The sequence below is a fragment of the Nilaparvata lugens genome, chromosome 2 (genome assembly GCF_014356525.2).
Source record: "Nilaparvata lugens isolate BPH chromosome 2, ASM1435652v1, whole genome shotgun sequence".
Taxonomy (NCBI): domain Eukaryota; kingdom Metazoa; phylum Arthropoda; class Insecta; order Hemiptera; family Delphacidae; genus Nilaparvata; species Nilaparvata lugens.
The window spans coordinates 76,400,854-76,422,593 of NC_052505.1; the positions used below are offsets into that span (position 1 = coordinate 76,400,854).

Below are 21,740 nucleotides of genomic sequence, written 5' to 3' on the forward strand. Positions count from 1 at the left end.
CCAAAATATATATTATCAATAAATTCAATCACTTTTTCAAATAACTTACAGACGACTACACAACATTCGAGCAATTTTAGCTTTTTGAAGAATGGTACATTCAGACTGTAAGCATTATAAAAAATTGAAATAACTGATAAAATAAATCACGGTAATAACTGGGTTTTGAGGCAATTAGTTTGTATAAATGAGATATTTTGAATACTACTTCTTATCTCTATTCAATATTCTAATATTGATAAAGATTAATAATTTTTTTTCAATTTTCTTGAATAGAACAGCTGATTTAGCAGACGACAAAATTTGATGACGTCAGACGTCTGTTAGTTTTCATATATCCCGTCAGATCTCAGCGCTGTCGCAGAAGAACGGCGCATGATCATGATGCAAACTTTGAACATTCTCAATAATTGAAAATCTCAGACCGAGACTTGAGCGAGACAGCCAGCAGACAGACAGACTCCAGACACGAAGACAGAGTAGCAGAGAAGAATCAATCTTTCAGCCTGTTGACAGTGGATACAAACCTTCAGGAGTAGAACTAATCTCAATTTCTCGCCTAGTCAGTCCTACTTTTGAGGAAACATTTTTAAATCACAATATTGAGAATTTGAATAACCAACTGATTTTACCGTAAAACCGTGATTTGAAATATCCAAATTTTGTAAGTAAACCGTAGCCTAACTAAAGTTTGAAAGAATGAGAGAAATAGTGCATCTTCAAGCCGGGCAATGCGGAAATCAAATTGGAGCAAGGGTGAGATTTTTTATTAATTGATTTCGTTTTATAATAGTAACATCACATGATGAAAGTAAATTCAATCAAGATCAAATATTTATATTGGCTTCTCTTATTTCCTTGTCTAATTTTTATTCTGAGGGAAGTATTTCAATTCTACAATGAGGTGACTAATAAATAGGCCTAAAAGTAAGGTCCACTCTGTACAGTAATGGCAGTATTTAATTACCAACATTGATATTTATCCTGGTTGTCTCATTCCACAAAAAAACAAGTAAAGCAGTTGGGACTATACTTTTCTAGCTTTTCAATGTTGCCAGATAATTTTTACAATGTAGAAATACTACGGTATATGGTAATCTTGATCATTTTTTATTTTCAGTCGTCGAAAAATAAGGTGTCAAAATAATTATAATAATCACGGTATTTAAACAAGAATGAACAGTTGAAATTACATCAGATATAATTAACAGAGGAATAGCACAATGTTACCTTATTTTTTTCTCTCTTTATCATTTTGATTATGTACTTATTGTATGAATCAATAATCAATAAATAGTATGCCGGTATCAGCTAACCTCTATAGACTATAAATGGTAGAGAAGGCAGTAAAAAGGAAGGGAATAGGCAACTCTGTTCTCCCATCTTTCCTCCACTGCCATTATATTATTGTGAACCTCACTATAATTTTCCGGTACCGTATACGGTGTAACTCACAGACAAGAGTGTAGCCTAATTTATTATTCAAGTTTAATCCAAATTTTTACTTTCCTTGCCCTATTACCATAGGTAAGGAAAGTATTGCTTTCCAAAAAAAAATTAAGGTACCCCAATTTCTAAATTTCTATACGTTTCAAGGTCCCCTGAGTCCAAAAAAGTGGTTTTTGGGTATTGGTCTGTATGTGTGTGTGTGTGTGTGTATGAGTGTATGTGCGTCTGTGTACACGATAACTCATCTCCCAGTGAACGGAATGACTTGAAATTTGGAACGTAAGGTCCTTACACTATAATGATCCGACACGAACAATTTTGATCAAATGCAATCCAAGATGGCGGCTAAAATGGCGAAAATGTTGTCAAAAACAGGGTTCTTCGCGATTTTCTCGAAAACAGCTCCAACGATTTTGATCAAATTCATACCTGAAATAGTCATTGATAAGCTCTATCAACTGCCACTAGTCCCATATATGTAAAAATTTCTGGAGCTGCGCCCCATCTATACAAAGTTGGATTTTAGATTCCCAATTATCAGTCTCCAGATACAATTTAAACAAAAAATTTCAAGTGGAAAAGATAGAGAATGAAAATCTCTACAATTAATGTCTAGTAACATTTTCACCTAAAATTGAAAATAAGCTTGAAATTCGAGAAAATGTAATTATTAAATTGCAAACTGTTTGCAAGTGTTGGTTCTATTAAATCATTCACTACGAAGAGATAGCAGACCTCGTGTGTCTCCAGCGTTATTGTCCTATCACCAGCTGTCTCATATCTTTGAATAGTAGACTTGAGATGCGCGAGAACACTAGCGTCAATTTTCATAACGGCAAGGAAAGTTGTGTGAGTGCGCCACACCAGATTTTTTTAAATAGGTTTCTACCTCCATAATCAGAATCAGTACCGGTACCTTACTGTAAGCTTTACCTACTGCAAGAGTTATGGTGAAATTTATTTTGTCATTGCTGCTTAAGCTCCATAAATAGCAAATTTACCAATAATTTACAAAGCTTTCATTACATTATATTGGCCTATTGTTTAAAAATCTATTTGACAAGAGCCCATCACAATCAGACTTGGAGACGATTTAGGCCTATATTAATATAGCTATCGAACTGGTACCGTTTTATTTATTCTATCTTCTATGTTGTGCGGTTCTGATGAAGATGTATTTGAAAATTCGATATTTCTCTTCTATTACTGTACTCATGTCGTCAATTCTGGATGATTTCCTTCCGGCCTGATCTACTTGTTGAGTTTCAAAAAGACTTTGAGTGTTGTAGTCCAAGTGATAGAAGCTAGAGGCTTGGGTAGGTACCGTAGCCTACGTGTTGGTATGCGGTTCAAGGCGGAAATGTGTTCGGTGTTCTGTTATCTGCCTCTGCACCACCCATCCATAATTGAAGTTGGTTTAGGCTTTGAACATTGAGCTATGAAAATCATCGTGTCTTGCTCAGGAATAGCCAGCCTTTTGTCTGAATTCTCTAGTCAGTTGAATGTTTAACAGAAGGGGACGATAAGAGGAAAATGGATCCAGGTTCCATCACTTCCGAATTACTCTTTTGCACGAGTTCCGAATCACTGGGTTGTCGTTTCGAAGCTCATTTTATTTGTTTGCGAAGTGGTGGAGCAGTTACAGTCCAACGGGAGAACCCGTATCTGTCTATTATGTGATTCTCCCGCTGATGATCTCAGTACAACTTATTTTATTACGTGAGTTTTATTGGCATGATTTTCTCTTCTCAATTTGAGAGATGTGGCTCAAGAGCTATATAAAGAGATTGAGAAGTGATCCTCGTGTTGATTTATCTGCAACTTACACAATATCGTTCTATTAATTGCAATCGTAATGTTACAGGTATCCAACTTTATGTTCATTGTGAATTATAATGATGAGTTTAGAACTAGATCTGGAATTATAGCAGTACCTTATTCTAATTATTTCTATGCCAATTAATATATAATAATATATTTTTAACATTCTAATTGAACCTTTCACCGTCTCCTTGAGATCAGATTCGTCCTATGAACAATTTTAATGAACTGAAAAAATGTCGAAATTTTCAGAATATTGCTACTAAGGTACCGTAGTATTATATAAGGGACACAGTGAAGTGAATTCATCCAAAAATCGAAATGGAAAGCATATAACAAGCGTTTTCTTATTCCTTGTGTTGTTTATATTTATCTATTTTATTGATACAGTCGAACCTCATCGATTTCCTCCGTTCACAACATTTTCAGAAAGAATTGACATTAAACAATTGATTTAACGAGAAATATGCTTTGTCGACGATGTGGAGGAGGATTTGCGAAGATTGGGTGTAAGAAGATGGAGAAGAACAGCAGAATGTCGAGAGAGATGGAATGATGTGGTTGTAAAGGCTAAGGCTCTACATGGGCTGTATTGCCAATAATAATAAAAAAAAAGAAATATGCTTTGTGAAGTCCTTATCATCGTGTGTGGTCAGAAATCGTTATTTCAAGCAGTTTCTATTCTAGCCCAAATCGAACGAAGTGAGGAAAAGGAAAATTAGTTAGGCTATTTCTCGTGAACCGATGGTAGGCCTATAGGAGAAATGCAGTTGTGTTGATAATGAGTCGAACAGGAAATTATAATGTGGTTGTCCTATCAGTAGATAAAAGTAATCAAGAGGGATTTTGTCAGAATTATAGAAAAGTATGTGGAGCGGATGATTGTTAGAGTTCCGGAATTCTGTTATTGAGGAAGGAAATTGTGTGCGTGTTCTGAAGATATAGATATCCTATTGACGGGGATCAAAGTGAGAGAGAAGAAGCATGAAACAATGAGCTCGAAAGAGAAAGTGCTCAATTGATAAAGTATTGTAATAATAATATTATGATGATGAAAGGGATAGGTTATAAGTCAAATTGAGATTGTAGTTAATTAATTGTAATAAAACATTTATACATCGCATGTTGACCTATTCCTACTTATTGAATCATCTCATTTTCTTAATAGTTGAAGTAAAATCTCATTAATAAAAACAATATAAAAACTTGTAGTACGGTACCCTTTATTATTAAAAACTTTAAAATATATCAACGACTAGTTTCGACCATAACTTGGGTCATTTTCAAGTAAATTCAACTTGATATATTTTTAAGTTTTTAATAATAAAGGGTACTACAATTTTTTTATATTATTTTTATTAATTTGTACAAAAGTAGCCCATATAATAAAAGTGTTTTTATAAAATCTCATACTATAGCCTAGAATGAAAAAATAATTTTCTTGAAAATACGTTTTTCAACCATGAAAATTGGGCGCGTGATTGAAATATGTAACTATATATAGTGTTTCCAGTAGGTCTACCCACTTTATTTATATTTCAGTAAAGAATTTTCGAAGCCAGTCTGTTTTTCAATCATATTATTCTAATGCAACTACTACAAAATAACTTGTTTTTCTTGACAACATTTCCTTGTAAAGTAGAATCATCGCTCTTTGTTCTCAAACTAGACCACATTCCTGTAAAATGAAGAGCAATAATCTTTTCCTGTGCGTTATCTCTTTTAAATTATCTTTTCCTCGAAATTTCTCTGAGAACGCAATTGTAACAGAGATGAGCTGTAATGTGATTCAGCTTGTTTATTATAGTTTGACATTTGAGGAGAAGTCGAGTCTAATCTTAATTACGTTTGCAATACGGTATATATACGAGCAATTGTCGTAGACATGAATCATCTCTACACTGCTTCAAAATGTGCCTAAAGCACTCTAGAAGTAATATTAGAGCCGTTCAAGTGGATGGAATGGCTAATAAAATTTGAGAAACCCAGTAAATAGAGCTCGACGAAATGAGTCATCGGCTTTACCAGATGTACGACTCAACTGCTCCAGTTATTGACTGTGAAATAACCCCATGCGTCGGATAGAGTTTATCATTTCTCTAGTCACCCCTTTTTGTCAGTCGGTGCTTGCTCCTGTAAACTGACTTATTAGTGTGATTGATTTCAATTCATCTTATTCACTATTACTTTATCAAGTTCAAAATAGTCAAGTAGGCCTACTCAATAAAAGTATCTTCAATTGCACAAATTGATTCCTTTCTCTTAGGGCCGATCAAAAAAACTATGCTTTGAAACGGTCTTAGCCAAGTAAACTTTGGATACCAATCAGGATAGTTTTGATTGGCTTTATTGGTTGCACTGCAATCAATGCGTGCTTGGCTTATAGGGCGTTTTTAAGAATTGTCTATAAATATTTAACTTGATATTACCATATCTTTGATGTTACCAAACAAGCTCTCCTTACACTGAAAATGTATTGGAATGAGATTCAGAATTCATGTTAAGGTTTCCTGACAGTCGAAAGATAATTTTACTATAGTACGGTAGATAAGTTGTGAGTATAGGGAGGAAGACTCGACTCAGTAAATTTATTAATTATTGTAGTATATTAGTGATAAAATAATGAAGATCAAATTTTGAATGAAAAAGACTAAGAAATTGTCAAAAACCCACAGATTTATTGATACTTAGAAAGACCGGTTTCGGTTATTACACCATTGTCAATCTCTGATAAACCTAGAGGTTTTTCTAAGTATCAATAAATCTGTGGTTTTTTGACAATTTATTAGTCTTTTTCATTCAATATGAATAATAACCACAATATCAACTTCTCAACTACACAAAAAGTGAGAGATCAAATTTTATTCTTCTGAGATCATACTTTGAAAAATCATCCTTCATTGTTTCGTCATACTTTCTCATTTTAATAAATAAGAAATTCCAACACCTTAAAACAGTATGTGAATAGTGAATTGAAATAGTAGTTTATGAAATAAATTTCATACTATGAGGAAAATCTTGAAAGTGTTTTAAGGAAGCCTCTTAAAAGTTTGAAGCTTAGTAATCTATAGAGTGTTTTATGAAGTAGGAAACGATACTCAAGTACAAAAAACACCAAGAGCGTCGAGACTATTTAGGTCTTCCCACACCTCATTTAGGATGTGTTTATTTTGAATCACCCTCAACTGGATAAGAAGATATATGAGACGCCTCAACTGTTTCTAAATAAAGGTCTGTGTGTTCTGGAAGATAAGGAATCTGTCTGAGCTGTCTGATCCAGTGCCACTTGGTTCTTCGTGGAGAAAAGGAGAGAATCTAGGGGGAAGAGAAAGAAGGGAAGAAGAGTGAAAACAAGTTGAGTGACAGAGATGGATTGATGTGAAAAAGAAATATGAGTGGATCAATTCGGATGTGTAAGAGAAATAGAACATGTGGATGTAATGAAAATGATAAGATGCAATACATTGATGCATGACGATGTGAGAGAAAGACATGAAAAAATAGTGTGATGGGGAGAACGGAATGAAAAAACTAGAAGAGTTGATGAAGAGCACGTGCTTAAGAGGGGACGAATTGCAACAAATCACATGGAAATAGCCGGCCGGCTTGCTCTACACTACAGTCTAGCCAGGGAACTCCGCCTTAGACCCCCCGGTGGAATGGTACATTTAAAAATAACAGGCTCGCTTCGCTCGCGTCATTGTATTCACAGTAGTTTTAAAGCTATATAGTTCTTGAAGGCGCTAAAAACCTCTAATTTGAACTCTTCATAGCACGGTAATCAGGAAATTTTAAAATGAGCATTCGCTAGATAAGAAGATTCTACACGACATGAGAAGTTTTTAGTGTAATACTGTCCATATGTAAGATAAATAACATTCGTTGAAGAAAAGAAGGAGAAATTTATGTGCTCGAAAAAACATTTTGACTATTTTGAAAAAGTAGGAAAACCATATGTGTGAAAGAGAGCTAATAAAGACTGAAGTAGACTTAGAAGACTGGGTAACAAATAAATGAAATAGTTTAAAACAAGCACGAATCTTCGGGTACTACGAAATGCATTTGAAAAATCATTCTTTTTTCTATTCTTGTACAACTTTTGGCCTATAAATATTCAACTATATTACTTTCTCCCCTCTCATTTCAAGCTCAAAGCAATGTTCCCAAGCCCAAATTTGAATCTATATTCCTTGCTTGAATGTATCCTGATTCCAGTTGCTTTCCTTTGTATTCAGACTCGTTGACCGATCCCGATACTCCAAAATAGAACTTAGGAGACACAGCAGACGACAAAGAGGCTCTTTCTCTCAGGTCGTGCTCTCCATATAAGTTCACGTCCGGAGTATCCTTTTCGACTTTGGCAAATGTCCCTATCCTGTGGCATAAAAACTTATTCCAGGATATTTTGAGACAGGCCTATTCCAGTGGTGTAGTCATTTAAAGCAAGATCCTTGATTCTTTATTTTGGAACTAAGTTGTGTGCTTGGTTTTCGGAGCAGGCTCGTCTTCCAACAGAGGACTTTAGTCGCTCCACATAAATAAAATATTCTAGAATAACATCCACTTCAAATCCCTACAATAACCATCATCGGACTTATTGTCATAAGTCATCATAACTTTATAATATCAATTGATTGGATAAGAAAGCTCAAAACTTATTGAACTATTTGATACTGTACCTATATGATGTGTGGAAATTAGAGTTCCCTTCCCAACAACTATTATTGCTTCCAAAATCTAATAAAACACTATTTGTCCTACATCAAACATGATAATGATTTAATACCTGAAACTAGTACGGTATCTCATTTTTATAATCGTTGTAAGAACGTAATTATTCATTATACCTCTATCAATAAAACCCGTGAGAGAGCTAGGAGCCTCTACTCATATTATTTAGTTATAAATAATTTGATATTCTCTTTTCCTTACAGGGCTACTACAATAATTATTGAATTTAAATAAAAATCCTCAAGTAATTTTGGACTTAAAAATGGCTATAATTAGTCGAAACATGTTGTGAATTAATAAAACATGAAAAAGCGGACTTGAGAATTTATATTCAATTTAAATAAATAATTCAAACTTATCTCAAATATTCAACTATCAATAGTTTAACATGACATGTTTATCTATCTCGTTTTCAGTTCTGGCAAGTCATCTCAGAGGAACATGGCATAGATCAGTCTGGAGTGTATCAAGGAACATCAGATCTCCAACTTGAAAGAATAAGCGTCTACTATAATGAAGCATGTGGTGAGTATACACGTTTCTCTTTCATGAAAAAATCCCTCTCCTTCTCCTCCTCTTCTCTTCGTTCTGTGGTCTCGTCTTCAATAACCCATTCTCTTCATGGTTCATTAGAAACGGCCTTCTACAACACAAAGCTCAATAATGGGAGCTGACGGTCATTGACTTGCTCAACTCATCCATGTTATAATTTTTTTAATCATCCTCATTCCTTCTAAATTCTATGTGAAACATGTTGGGTTCTCCTTTCCAATCCTCATTGAAACATTTATACTCCTGCATTGGAGTACCTTATATTATATACCTCATACTTCAAAATACTCCTCGCATACCTCTTAATATTTACGCATTGAATTATTACAATAAGATACTCCTACTTGAAATATATTTGTTCCACTAACATTATTTGTTTATTTGAGTAAAAATCCAGCTCATTTAGCTTTCACACCATCTACAACCTTTACTAAATATCTCTATTCCTCTTTAATATCTATTCAATTGCTGGGGAATCCATTATAGATTGTTGGTAATGTGGAAAAAACATGAAGTCTTCAATTTGTTCAGTAAAAAATTGCTGGGGAATCCATTGTTGGTAGTGTAGAAAAAATAACATGAACTAGTCTTCAATTTGTTCAGTAACAAATTGCTGAGGAATCCACTACAGATTGTTGGTAGTGTAAAAAAACAACATAAACTAGTCTTCAATTTGTTCAATAACAAATTGGTTACAACCAATTTAAAGTTTGTTTTAATTTCAATTCATTACCTACAACATTATTATCACCTCAACTATTTGGCAGAAGTTATTTTGCGTATTCTACAGCAACCTTTAGGCTACAGTTTCATGTAAGTTTCAATGTACAATGAAAATATATTCAAATAAACAATGCTAGCCTGACTCTAATAAAAAATTATTGCTCAAATACTTGATGTAATAATTTTCAGTTATTTATTCTTCAGGTACACTATCTGGAACTGAAGAAACTCTGTATACAGGGATTATTACCCACGCACAATGATATTCATTGAGCATGAAAAAAATGTAAAGGAACATTGAAAACTAATGACATTTATTAAATAGCGCGAATTTAGACAAACTTTATTGAAAAAATCAACTTATTTCGTTTTGTTGAAAGAAGTTTCAATGAAGTATATCAAGTGATTTCAGTGAGTTGCATTATTGCTCTTTCCAGTTTACTGTATTATTCCAGTAGCGTTGTATTATTGTTTAAATTAGTTTTGAACTTGGCTTACCACTATGCGCAGACTTTTATCACAATATTTGATCATCAAGTGATATTATAATTATTAACTTGAACCGTATTATTTTCAACAATGAACTTTTCCAAAAATCGGATAGTTGAAGAATATTGAGGCATAATACATTAATATTGTAATACTGTACTTACAAATCCCAATACCATCACTTCCTGTATTACAATCGTCCAATAAAATATATTCAAACTGCATTCGATAAAATTCGTATTGAATGTCAATTGAAACATTTACATGGACAATAAGAATCTCTTCAGAATAAAATCATCATAAGACAATTTACAGCTCTAGCACATTTAAACTTGTCGAGCTTGTATTTGTTATTGATTTGGTCAACTTGAATTGGATTACCAATTGAGGCTTCAAAAACGTTAAATGAATTGGAACCGTTGACATCCCTGTTCTATCACTTAATCATAACTTGCTCTTTATTCATTCATCTACGAAATAAAAAACAATTGTTATTCGAATTCAAAGCTTCTCAGTTCACAGTTGAAGTCATATAGTTTGAACAATATGTTTTCACAAAAATCACAGTTATTCAACATAATAATAATACTGAGAGTGATGCCCTCATATGCTTTTAGGAGCTTACAGTCAAGCTTTTTCAAGTTTGAATTTTGTCTAGAGATGTTGTAGTTGAATGGAATATAAATAGGCCTAATATCATTTTAAAATATTTAGAATAGATTGAGAAAAAAGTACAAGTTGTGATAATTTTAAATTGACGTCTATATCTTATTACTGCAATAACAGTAAACAATCCATGTTTGAAATGTAGTGATAAATCTGAAGCTAATATAAATCCATAGTAATAAAATTTAGTAGTATAATTTTCTTGAATAATAATCTAGTAGTCCTATATTACTTGTTCAGTTTCACAGGTTATTAATAGTAGTTTTTTTATAGATACGGTATCAGTTGATAATGTATCTATATAGTAAATCTCTCTAAACAGTAGATTGAATCTGAGTGTGTTTTTTGTAATATGATGTAAAGATTAATTTATAATTTTCGTTGAAACTGTAGATTAGAATTTATATTAGTCGTACATTATTACTACTTATCATTAATAACTACGAGTATTACTACCTACCTACTATGTAAGTAAAAATATTCACTCAAATGAATGCTGTGCAAGTAGGCTAACCAATTTCACTGAATCTTCAATAATTATAATAGTTTAACCCGAAGTGGTTGTGTGAGAGGCAGGTACATAGTATCAGTATGAGCGCCTACTTTTCAACAAAGCTGATATTGCAGAGACATAAGGGCAGCATACATTTTTTCTCTTGACTAAACCATCTATTAACCTATTTATAATATGTTCCACGTTATAATGGCATTATACAGAGAATATACCGGTATATCTGATGTAATATTAATTATTAATTCTTGTTTACAATAATCAATTACAGTATATTTTATTTGTCAAGAAAATATATTTTTCAATGATTAGATAATGAATTTGCATAATTGAGATTGAATATTTAGTTAATTAATTATATTTCTACATTTTTAACAAACGATCCGGCAATATTGAAGGGCGAGAAAAGAATAGCGCTATCTGCTTTATCGAATGTAGTAGCAACACTATTGTTAATCAAATACTGGTACAGTATTATAATGTGGACCTCACTTTATATGTATACAATATTCTAATTACGCTCAATCAACATGATTTTAATTAAATGCTGATGCATTGTAATCAGCTTCAATAGAATGTCCTTTCCACATATTTTAATTTCAATTGGATGTCTATTTTAAATACTATGTCTTATCTTGTGAATCTGCTAGTAAGTCGTGGGGTTTTTTACAAGTTTTCATAATTGAGATTAAATATTTTGTTTCTTAATTATATTTCTACATTGTTAAAATACGATCCGTCAACATAGTTTTATTTTGTGTTTGAAGCGAGCCGCGGCGGCGGAAGCGGCAAGTACGTGCCGCGGTCGATCCTGCTGGACCTGGAGCCAGGGACGATGGAGGCGGTGCGCTCGGGGCCCTACGGCGCCCTCTTTCGGCCAGACAACTTTGTGTTCGGCCAGAGCGGCGCCGGCAACAACTGGGCCAAGGGTCACTACACCGAGGGCGCCGAGCTCGTTGACAACGTGCTAGATGTCGTTCGCAAGGAGTGCGAGAACTGCGATTGTTTGCAGGTACACTGACCAAAATGGACAATTATCAGGCAGAGTTAGGATGTGAGAGACTTCTCTACTACTCAACCTCATACCTCAAGATGACAATCCATAAATATTACACCAAATATAAATATCAGGCTAAAATAACACACTATTTTGTTATTTAAATACCGACTTGCAGTCATTTAAATAGATGAATTTCTTGGAGTTGATAAAAAAAATCATCAACATCTTCAATCTGGCTGAATAACATTCTGTATATAAATGAAATTTCATGTTGATTGGGCTGCATTAGCTATCACAATAGTCTCGTAAATATCACAGTCTGATTTCATGCAATATTTATACACTACACTGGAATAAAAAATTGTATTCGAGACAAAATAATCGAAAAAATCAATCTTAGCTCTCTCGTTTTCACTTAATTCTATACAATTGAAAAATAATCATGAAAATGATATTTTTAAACATCAAGATTAAAGGAATATAAAGACTATATAAGAACACTTCATTCACATGGGCTACGTTTTTAATTAATAAAACAATATAAAAATATTAAAGCTTAAATCTTGTTCTATTAGACTATATAAGTCTGTTCATAGAAAGGAAAGACTACATAAAGTTTGTGCTTTTATACTTACATAAGCACAAACTTTATGTTGTCTCTCCTGTCGATGAACATACTAATAATAGGCCTACCGTACCTTTTTTGAGAGATTAATGAGGAAATAAAGGTAAAGTTTCGTCCTTGGCATCTAAATGAGAACTCCCTATATTTAAATATATTGTAAACAATACAAACTGTAGATCATGAAGGGTAATGATTAAACATACAAGAATAAAAAGCACAACATATAGGAAAACTGTGAATAAATAATTGTATTTAGTTATTCATATCAGAATATTTGTATTTTTTTATTGTGGAGAAAATGAATTATTTGATTGTATGGGTGTTTCAATAATGTATAGAAGCTTTATAATTTCATAGGAAAACAATATCTTCTCTGCAAAATTAAATTCCAGATAAAATCCTATATCATCAATATTACTTCTAAGAAATGTCTAGTTCATATGTTTGTTTGAATTATTATCTTGAATTACAGGTACTTTGGTTTAACTCCAATGCATTTTTTATTTTAGGGTTTTCAATTGACCCATTCACTGGGAGGAGGCACTGGATCTGGGTTGGGAACACTTTTGATCTCTAAAATACGTGAAGAATACCCTGACAGAATTATGAATACATATTCTGTAATGCCATCTCCGAAGGTAAGCTATTGGTGTTTCACATTCTTCTCCATAGAATTCATGGACCAAACTTAAATTATTTCATAATACTGATACCATTCACTGCATTTTTTTTTTATTGTAAGAAAATCTCAAATAGTGAAACCAAAATTCTAATTTATTGGTTCATTCATCAACCTTGAATGAAACTGCAAACCGATGGTTTCTCATTCAAATTGTTCTTGTTCACATGATTCTTGTACTATCATTCTTTTTCGAATAGGATTCAATATTATACAATCTATAGATAGGAGCCTACCTGTTCATAAACGATCATGTTGCAAGCATTATTCTTAGGTTTTCAATTTGCTCAACTTTGTTGAATATAAAGTATTTGGTAAATACAGTAGATAACAATCTAAGAAGCCAGTTTGAAATAAATTTAAACAAGTAGGTAACTCAGATCAAGCTATCTGATTTTCAAGTTTCATCGTCTAAACCAGGCCATATTTTGTGCACTTATATAGGCGGGTAGCCGTATAGTTGTCACCCCGACTACTTGACACCTGGTCATTTTGGCCATAGGCGACTACTTGTACCCTCGTAAAAATATACCATTGCCGTCAAGTTGTCCCCCCGACTACTTGACACCTTCTGGACCAAAGGTACCAAGTCATGACCGTAAACGACAACTTGACACCTCGCACCCTCGCGTCTGGTCGAAAAACGACCAGTTGAAAAAGGGGGGGAAACTCTCGGGGGGTGTCCCCCGACTAGTTGCCACTTTCTTAGAAAGGATACAAGTTAGTAGACGAGGATGGCTCACTTCTACATGACACCTTGCCCAGCGTGCAAGCAGATGTAGAACAGCGTGCAAGGTGTCACCCTGACTACTTGTCACCTACAGAGCACCAGTTGGCACAACTTACACCCCCGCGGCGTAGGGAGGAGGGATCAAGCAATATTTATCACTGGTTATGATGTAAAATTAATTCTAAACACTTTTGGTTCAGTAACATTTTCCCGTTAAACGCACGATTCGGGAGATATTCGCCGTCTTTGCTATTTTTAGGAGAAATTTTTCGAGTTGGTTGAAAACAGAAAAAATGAATGATAAGTCCTTTTGATGACTGAACCAGATGTGGAACATAATATTCTAAACACATTTTGTTCAGTTATATTTTCCCGTCAGACGCACCGTTTACGAGTAAATTGAGCCTAATGCTAGGACAGTCAAATTTTCATCCATCAATGATATGGTAAATGAAGCTATCAGTCTGGTTATCAACTGAGGTATTACATGAAGTCTGGTAATTAATATGAGGATAAATAATTATTTATATACACTTGCGCTCAGATGGCAATCAGACCATAAGAAGGCCAATGAGAATCTTCAAGTTGTGTCTGTGTCTTCTACACTCACAGACACTGTTCAAACAAATTTTATGAGTATGATTATTAAGAAGAGTAGCGTGTTGCCATATCTTCAAATGAGGAGCCAGCCGGAATGGTGACTTCTTGTGGAGTGGAGTCGAAGGGATAGGTTGTCTTGACCGTAGACGACTACTTGTACCCTCGTAAAAATATACCATTGCCGTCAAGTTGTCACCCCGACTACTTGACTTCCCTGGACCGGAGGTGCCAACTAGTCATGACCGTAAACGACAACTTGACACCTCGCACCCTCGCGTCAGGGTGTCCCCTCGACTAGTTGTCACCTCCTCAGAAAGGAGACAAGTAGACGGGTATGGCTCACGTCTACTTGTCCCTTAAAAACCGTTTTTAAAAGGGGACAAGTAGTCGGGGTGGCACCTAGTCGCGTTCCCATATAGGCTAAGTGAAGATCTCTTGGTAGTTGATAGGTGAAGGCTTATAAGACGTTATTTATGTTCTTCCAAAATGATTTCGCAGTTGTTTGAAATCCACCCACAAATCAATGAAGATGATGCTAATTAATTGTACCTCGAATTCTACTAATGAATTTTCAAATACTACTTTCAATGTACTTTCACCTCTCGTATGACACAAAATCTATAAATGATCAATAATCTTTAAAGAACATTGAATAAGGTTGCCAAATGATTTTCTTTTTATTATTCTACATGATACATAACTGATCTTGATACGGATTTCAGGTATCCGACACAGTTGTTGAGCCGTACAATGCTACATTGTCAGTTCACCAACTGGTTGAGAACACTGACGAGTCGTACTGCATAGACAACGAGGCACTCTACGACATCTGCTTCAGGACGCTGAAGCTGGCCAACCCAACCTACGGCGATCTCAACCATCTCGTGTCGCTCACCATGTCTGGTGTAACCACTTGCCTCAGGTAATCAACATTATTTTGCCTTTGAAATTATTACTAAACATTAACTCTAATGTCAATTTATTTGCATTATAATTCATTCAAGGAGTTCCGTTTCAAGACACACTCATTTATTCATTCATTGATACAATTAAAAATCATATAGTTGTGAGTGGGCGAGCCCACAGGCTTAGCCCAAAACGGCTCTATCTCCTATTAAATTTCATAAACAGTGAACTATAACTCTATGTAGATGGTTTTCACAATGAAGATATATATTTTTTAACACTCCACTTAAACTAGTAGTTCTGTGAACAGTAGACCTCACGCAGTATTCTCATCCACAAGTACTCGATTGAAACTATAGACGTTATGGAAATACAGCAATAGACTGGCTTCTCCACACATCTGTGTAATCACTTGTCAGCTGGTTTATGATGAATTATTCTATAGTCTGATTTTCACTCTAATATTGGCGTATGAAGGAGGATCCTTTTTCCATTTATATTATCCATGCAAATGCAAATGCAAAATCTCCAAAAACCTAGTAACTTATATACGTCGACGCGCAATTAAAAAAGGAACATATCTGTCAAATTTCATGAAAATCTATTACCGCGTTTCGCCGTAAATGCGCAACATATAAACATTTAAATACTAAGAGAAATGTTAAACCGTCGACTTGAATCTTAGAACTCACTTCGCTCGGCCAATAAACTTGTAAGGAAATACTCATTTATAATCACACAAATGCTTGTTTTTGAAGTGACAAAATCAATACTATATTTCGATAAAAATTTGTATTATTTTACAGAGTTGTAATTGCAACAATGATTTTCGTATTGAAAATATATTTTCCAGTTAAATAAACGACTGACAATGTATTAAAATATTGATATACTGGTTTTGCAGTTACATTGTAACAACCATCGATCACTTATAATACCAACATCAATCTCTGTTAAAGTTCTCAGCTATCTCAATATTTCCATAAATGTGTGGTTGTAACAACTTGGATCCTTTCAGATTTGGATTAAATATGGGTATAACTACCACAATTATACAAATAGGCCTAATTCAGTCATAAGAAAAAGATTTAATCGGCAGCAGCTCAAGGGTAGCCGGCCTTTTTATCTTGACTCAATCTTCTTTTTTTATTGCGGATGATGCCCACATGAGCTTTATTGCTTGTTCGTGGGTATTGGAAAGTTCGTTGGAAATTGATGAGATGGTGATCTCTACACGATGTTCTCAATGGTTATGTTTGTTAGGTTTCCTGGTCAACTGAACGCCGACCTGCGCAAACTGGCAGTGAACATGGTTCCGTTTCCGCGGCTGCACTTCTTCATGCCGGGATTCGCGCCGCTGACGTCACGCGGCAGCCAGCAGTACCGCGCGCTCACTGTGCCGGAGCTGACTCAGCAGATGTTCGACTCCAAGAACATGATGGTCGCTTGCGACCCCCGCCATGGGCGCTACCTCACTGTCGCCGCTATCTTTAGGTTAGCTTTACACTACATATACAAACAATATGTTTTCAAGTATGTATTCCTAGTAGAGCAGTTGATATAAAGCATTCAATATAAACTACTATCTTATTAATTCAATTCAAGAATATTATAAATTTAAAAACTATTTCAGATGGCAGGCACAAAATCGAATGAATAAATAAATTTAATTTCTCCTTCAAATATCATATGAGTAGAAATTTAAGAATATCTTGAGAAATTCCAGTAGTGTGATCAGTGAGTGAGATAAATTTAATTAACAAAGTAAAAAATTCAGTGAGTCGAATACAATATTACAATAAATACAGTCATTGATATTACAATATGAGACTCAAAAAGATACATAGTAGCTCAACTACTGACAGTGAGACAACTCTATATAAAAAATGTAATACTTTATATCAATAGATCCAAAAATACATTCACCCTATACATTCCAGCTTACAATTTCAGATCGCCATCAAATTACCGTGTTTCCAGGACAGACCTAATACAGTAGTATGCCGTAGACAGTTCTCCTATGTAGTATCAACCTGTTACCCGAAAATTTAATTATACATAGCATCACTAAATTAAGTACTAAAAAATAATAGATTGGATTAAATCAGCAAATGTTTTTCACCTAATTCACAACACAATTTGATTTTTTTCTAGGATTGCCATCAGACAAATATAATAGTGCATAGTTGGAAATAGTTGGATCAAAGTTTTTCTATTGGAAGTAATATTATCGTCTTCTGTTTTGGTACTCGTCACCGGCACTCAAACTGTGGTTTTGCTTGCTTCGCCGAATTAGTATATTATTATGTTGAAAAATTATACTTCTTATTCTAAAAGTTTACATTTTGTAATCTGTATTTAATTGTAAACATATTTCGTAAGGCAATAAAAAAACTAGAAATAAGAGGTCCTAACTAGAGTCAAAGAGGAACTGACCGGTGTAATGTGTTGATTATGGAAGTAGTCATGAGTTAAGAAATTAAATTAACTTTGTTGAAGTGTTCGAAGTATCTTAATGATTCTTGTGATACATAAATGAGTTCTATAACGGAAATTATATTATCAAATGAATTAATGAATAGCAAGTTGGTACAGAAAATGAAATAATAAATTATTAGCTATTATAATTAAGTATTAAGTATTCGGAATTTATACCTACTTTGAGATGAGAAAATTATATTTTCAATTTTAATTCATCCAAGGCATAACACCTGAAAACCCAGATTTCGTATATATCAATTTTGTCCTATAAATTGGTTTGTGATAAATTTAATAAATGAATATAATTTCATTGTCATAACATTTATGGACCAAGTCAGATATTCATTGAAGGCAACATCATTCAAGTAATTTAGCAATAACATAATATAGCACGTAGGGCTAATCTCGACATAATAGTAAGCACCCGATCCAATAATATAATACTATAAGAAATACTATATATACTATACTAATATAATACTATATGAAATATCAATAAATTGGCGTACTAAAATATCGTCATGAATAATACTTTATTTTTCTATTAGAATGTGATAAATAATTAACCATTATTCATCACAGTTCAACTGAAAGTATAATTTGAATATTATCATAGAGAAACAATAGCATAAGTAGATATCCCATGGTAGGGCGTTTATGTCGCAACTTTTACTGTTATCTCAAGCCGATTACTGTCGATTATTGTCGATTTTACTGTTTTGACTGGGTAAGAGTGTATGAATGGCACAATATGAGATACTACCAGCCTCATAAAGCTTCACAGGAAAGAACTACGTGGACTGTCAGCTTGAGATAACAGTAAAAGTTGCGACATAGACGCCCTATACCATGGGATATCTACTTATGCTATCATTTCTCTATGATATTATCCCCTCACAATATGACTTCCTCACTGAATTATTCATTGTCAACCTTATTTATTAATACCGTATTCAATGTTATTTCAATTTTCGACAGAGGCCGAATGTCAATGAAAGAGGTCGACGAACAAATGATGAACGTGCAGAACAAGAACTCGTCCTACTTTGTCGAGTGGATCCCGAACAATGTGAAGACGGCCGTGTGCGACATTCCGCCCAAGAACCTGCAGATGTCGTCGACGTTCGTCGGCAACACGACGGCCATCCAGGAGCTGTTCAAGCGCATTTCGGAGCAGTTCGCCGCCATGTTCCGACGCAAGGCCTTCCTGCACTGGTACACCGGAGAGGGCATGGACGAGATGGAGTTCACCGAGGCCGAGTCCAACATGAACGATCTCATCTCCGAATACCAGCAATATCAGGTACGACCGTCGTAGGCCATTTTTGTTTCACTCCATACAGACTGTCCCACGAAAGGTATAACTGCCGAAGACCATGAATTCGCAACAGAAAGTTCCGGTTGCACAAAAGCCGGATAAATTTTAATCGTGATTAATTCTAAGTGAACCAATCAGAGAAGCCAAAATGTCCAGTAAAATTTACTTATTTCGACCTTGGTTTTCGAAATATATCGATTTCTCAATATTTTTTTAAAAACGTCAATAAATAGAAAACTATCAGTCAATATCTAATTCTAAAGATATGGTTGGAAAGACGAAGCTTCCAATAAATTTCATATATTTGTTTCTTTGTTTAACGTTTTTCAAATTTTTATGAGCGCTCAAAGTTGAAAAAAGTACATTTGTCGAGGTCAAAGACAAATTTCAAACAGTTTGAACGCTTATAAAAAGTTCAAAAACGTTAAAAAAGAAACAAATCATATTTAATTTATTTGAAATCTCTTTGTCTCTTCATCCATATTCTTAGAATTAGATTTTAGATTTAGTTATTGACGTTTTTCAAAAATATCAAAAAATCGATTTATCTCAAAAAGTAAGGTCGATAAAAGAGAATTTTACTGGACATATTTTTGTAAATTCCATGTAGAATATATGGTTTTCGGTTGTTACACCTATTGTGGGATACTCTGTATAGTTTGGCTTATAAAAATTAAGTGGAACTGACTACATGTCTTCCATTTCAACTTAATATGTAGAAATTCCACATCTCTGTTCCTAGTGTAATTTCGTTTTAATTAATAACGTATTTTTCATGATGATATAGATATAGGCTACTGCTGATTGATTATCATATCATTTTGTAGCAATTGGAAATCTTGATAGTCTTGAAAAAATTCCTATCTCTCGAATTTGTTGTTCAACGGTCTATTACTTATCGACCTTTTTTATCACTTACAGGAAGCTGTCATTGATGATGAATACAACGATTTTGAAGAAGGAGATATGAAGGGTGACATGGAAAACTAATCCAACTTGTAAGTATTTCTTGAAATCATGTTGAAAATAAACTACTGTCATGACAATGTAATATAAAATCAAAAACGGTTGAATCCACTCCATTTTACATTCATTACGGATTAATCATATTCTGAATAGTTTATAAAAACATTTTGAAAGTCTAGAAATCGTTCATAACAGGACATCTTGTAAACTAAACAATATATTAAAAATGTGTAGCCAATTAGATGAACATTAAATTTGTATGCGTCATATAATCAATAAAAGCTATAATTCCCGAAATATTATATCCAAATATTGGCTTTCAAACCAGTCCCACCCCCTTAGCACAAAAGGTATAATTACCATTATTAGTATAATTATTATCACAGAAGGTTACTACCGTATACTTGCAGTAAATAGAATTTATCTCATGAAAAAAAATGCCTAGTTAAAATTTATTATGAAGCTGAATCGCATAAAATGATTCAGTATTATAAGTGGGAGTTTTTCCAATTTTTACTACTTAATACATATTTCCATAGACTGGAAGCTTATAAATTAATTTTTATAATATATGTGTTGAGAAGATGTGGTATATAACCAGATTGAATAAAAATGCTTTGAAATTCTCTCAACTATCACTTAATCTATTTATATATATATATATATATATATATATATATATATAATATATATATATATATATAATATATATATATATATATATAATGTAGGCCCTATATCTATTAAAGAATCAACATACCTGCCACCTGGTTATGCACCTGATTATGCTGCCACCTGGCGAAGAAATATAACATTAGCCTTGTAGAGCGGTAAAACTACGATTGTTTAAAGTGTGTATACATTTTTTTGAAGCACCCCGGTATAGTAAACTATTTACTTGAGACTGATACTGGTGAAAGAACCGAAACAAATCTTTTGAAACTTTTAGAAAGCAAGTGTCTGTGATAATTTCATGCCATTTTTTTTTTTTTATTAAATATTGAAACCTCTATAAATTTGAAATTTATTGAAAAATGCATTGATGTTCGGTTTACAATACGTCATATTTTTGTTTCAGACTATGAAAATCTTCATGGTTATTTCATGAATGATTGGCTCCAAAGACTCTTAACCTTCCAATGGAAATAGTGAATGAAAAATATTATACATCATGCATGTAGTAGGTGCAGTATTTTTATTCAGAATTGAGTGTGTGTTAAAAATAGTGAAGTGTGCTCTCACGTCAAACTAGGATCTTCATCATATTATTATGATCCATGGATACAGTTTATAGTTTTATATATTTGTGATTCTATCAATTTGTTATGTATTTCATACAAAAGAGTGTTTTCTATCAATATTTATGGCTTTATCATTATATATTAGAATAATATATCGTGTTTTATATTCATTTGATAAATTTATAAAATAATGTATCTGTATCATTAAACCTCAAATTTTAATTTGAGAAATTTCATTCATTTCTCCTGCCA

At 33.5% G+C, this 21,740-nt stretch overlaps 1 protein-coding gene across 1 annotated transcript; it reads left to right on the forward strand.

Moving 5' to 3' along the window:
• Positions 1-354: 354 nt before the first annotated feature.
• Positions 355-21,401, forward strand: LOC111059804 (tubulin beta chain). Its single transcript, XM_039421749.1, has 9 exons — positions 355-756; positions 8,418-8,526; positions 11,710-11,954; positions 13,077-13,205; positions 15,299-15,498; positions 16,746-16,976; positions 18,942-19,266; positions 20,203-20,279; positions 21,326-21,401. The coding sequence occupies exons 1-8, from the start codon at positions 700-702 to the stop codon at positions 20,269-20,271; spliced, it is 1,365 nt and encodes a 454-aa protein (XP_039277683.1). The 5' UTR covers positions 355-699; the 3' UTR covers positions 20,272-20,279; positions 21,326-21,401.
• Positions 21,402-21,740: the final 339 nt, after the last annotated feature.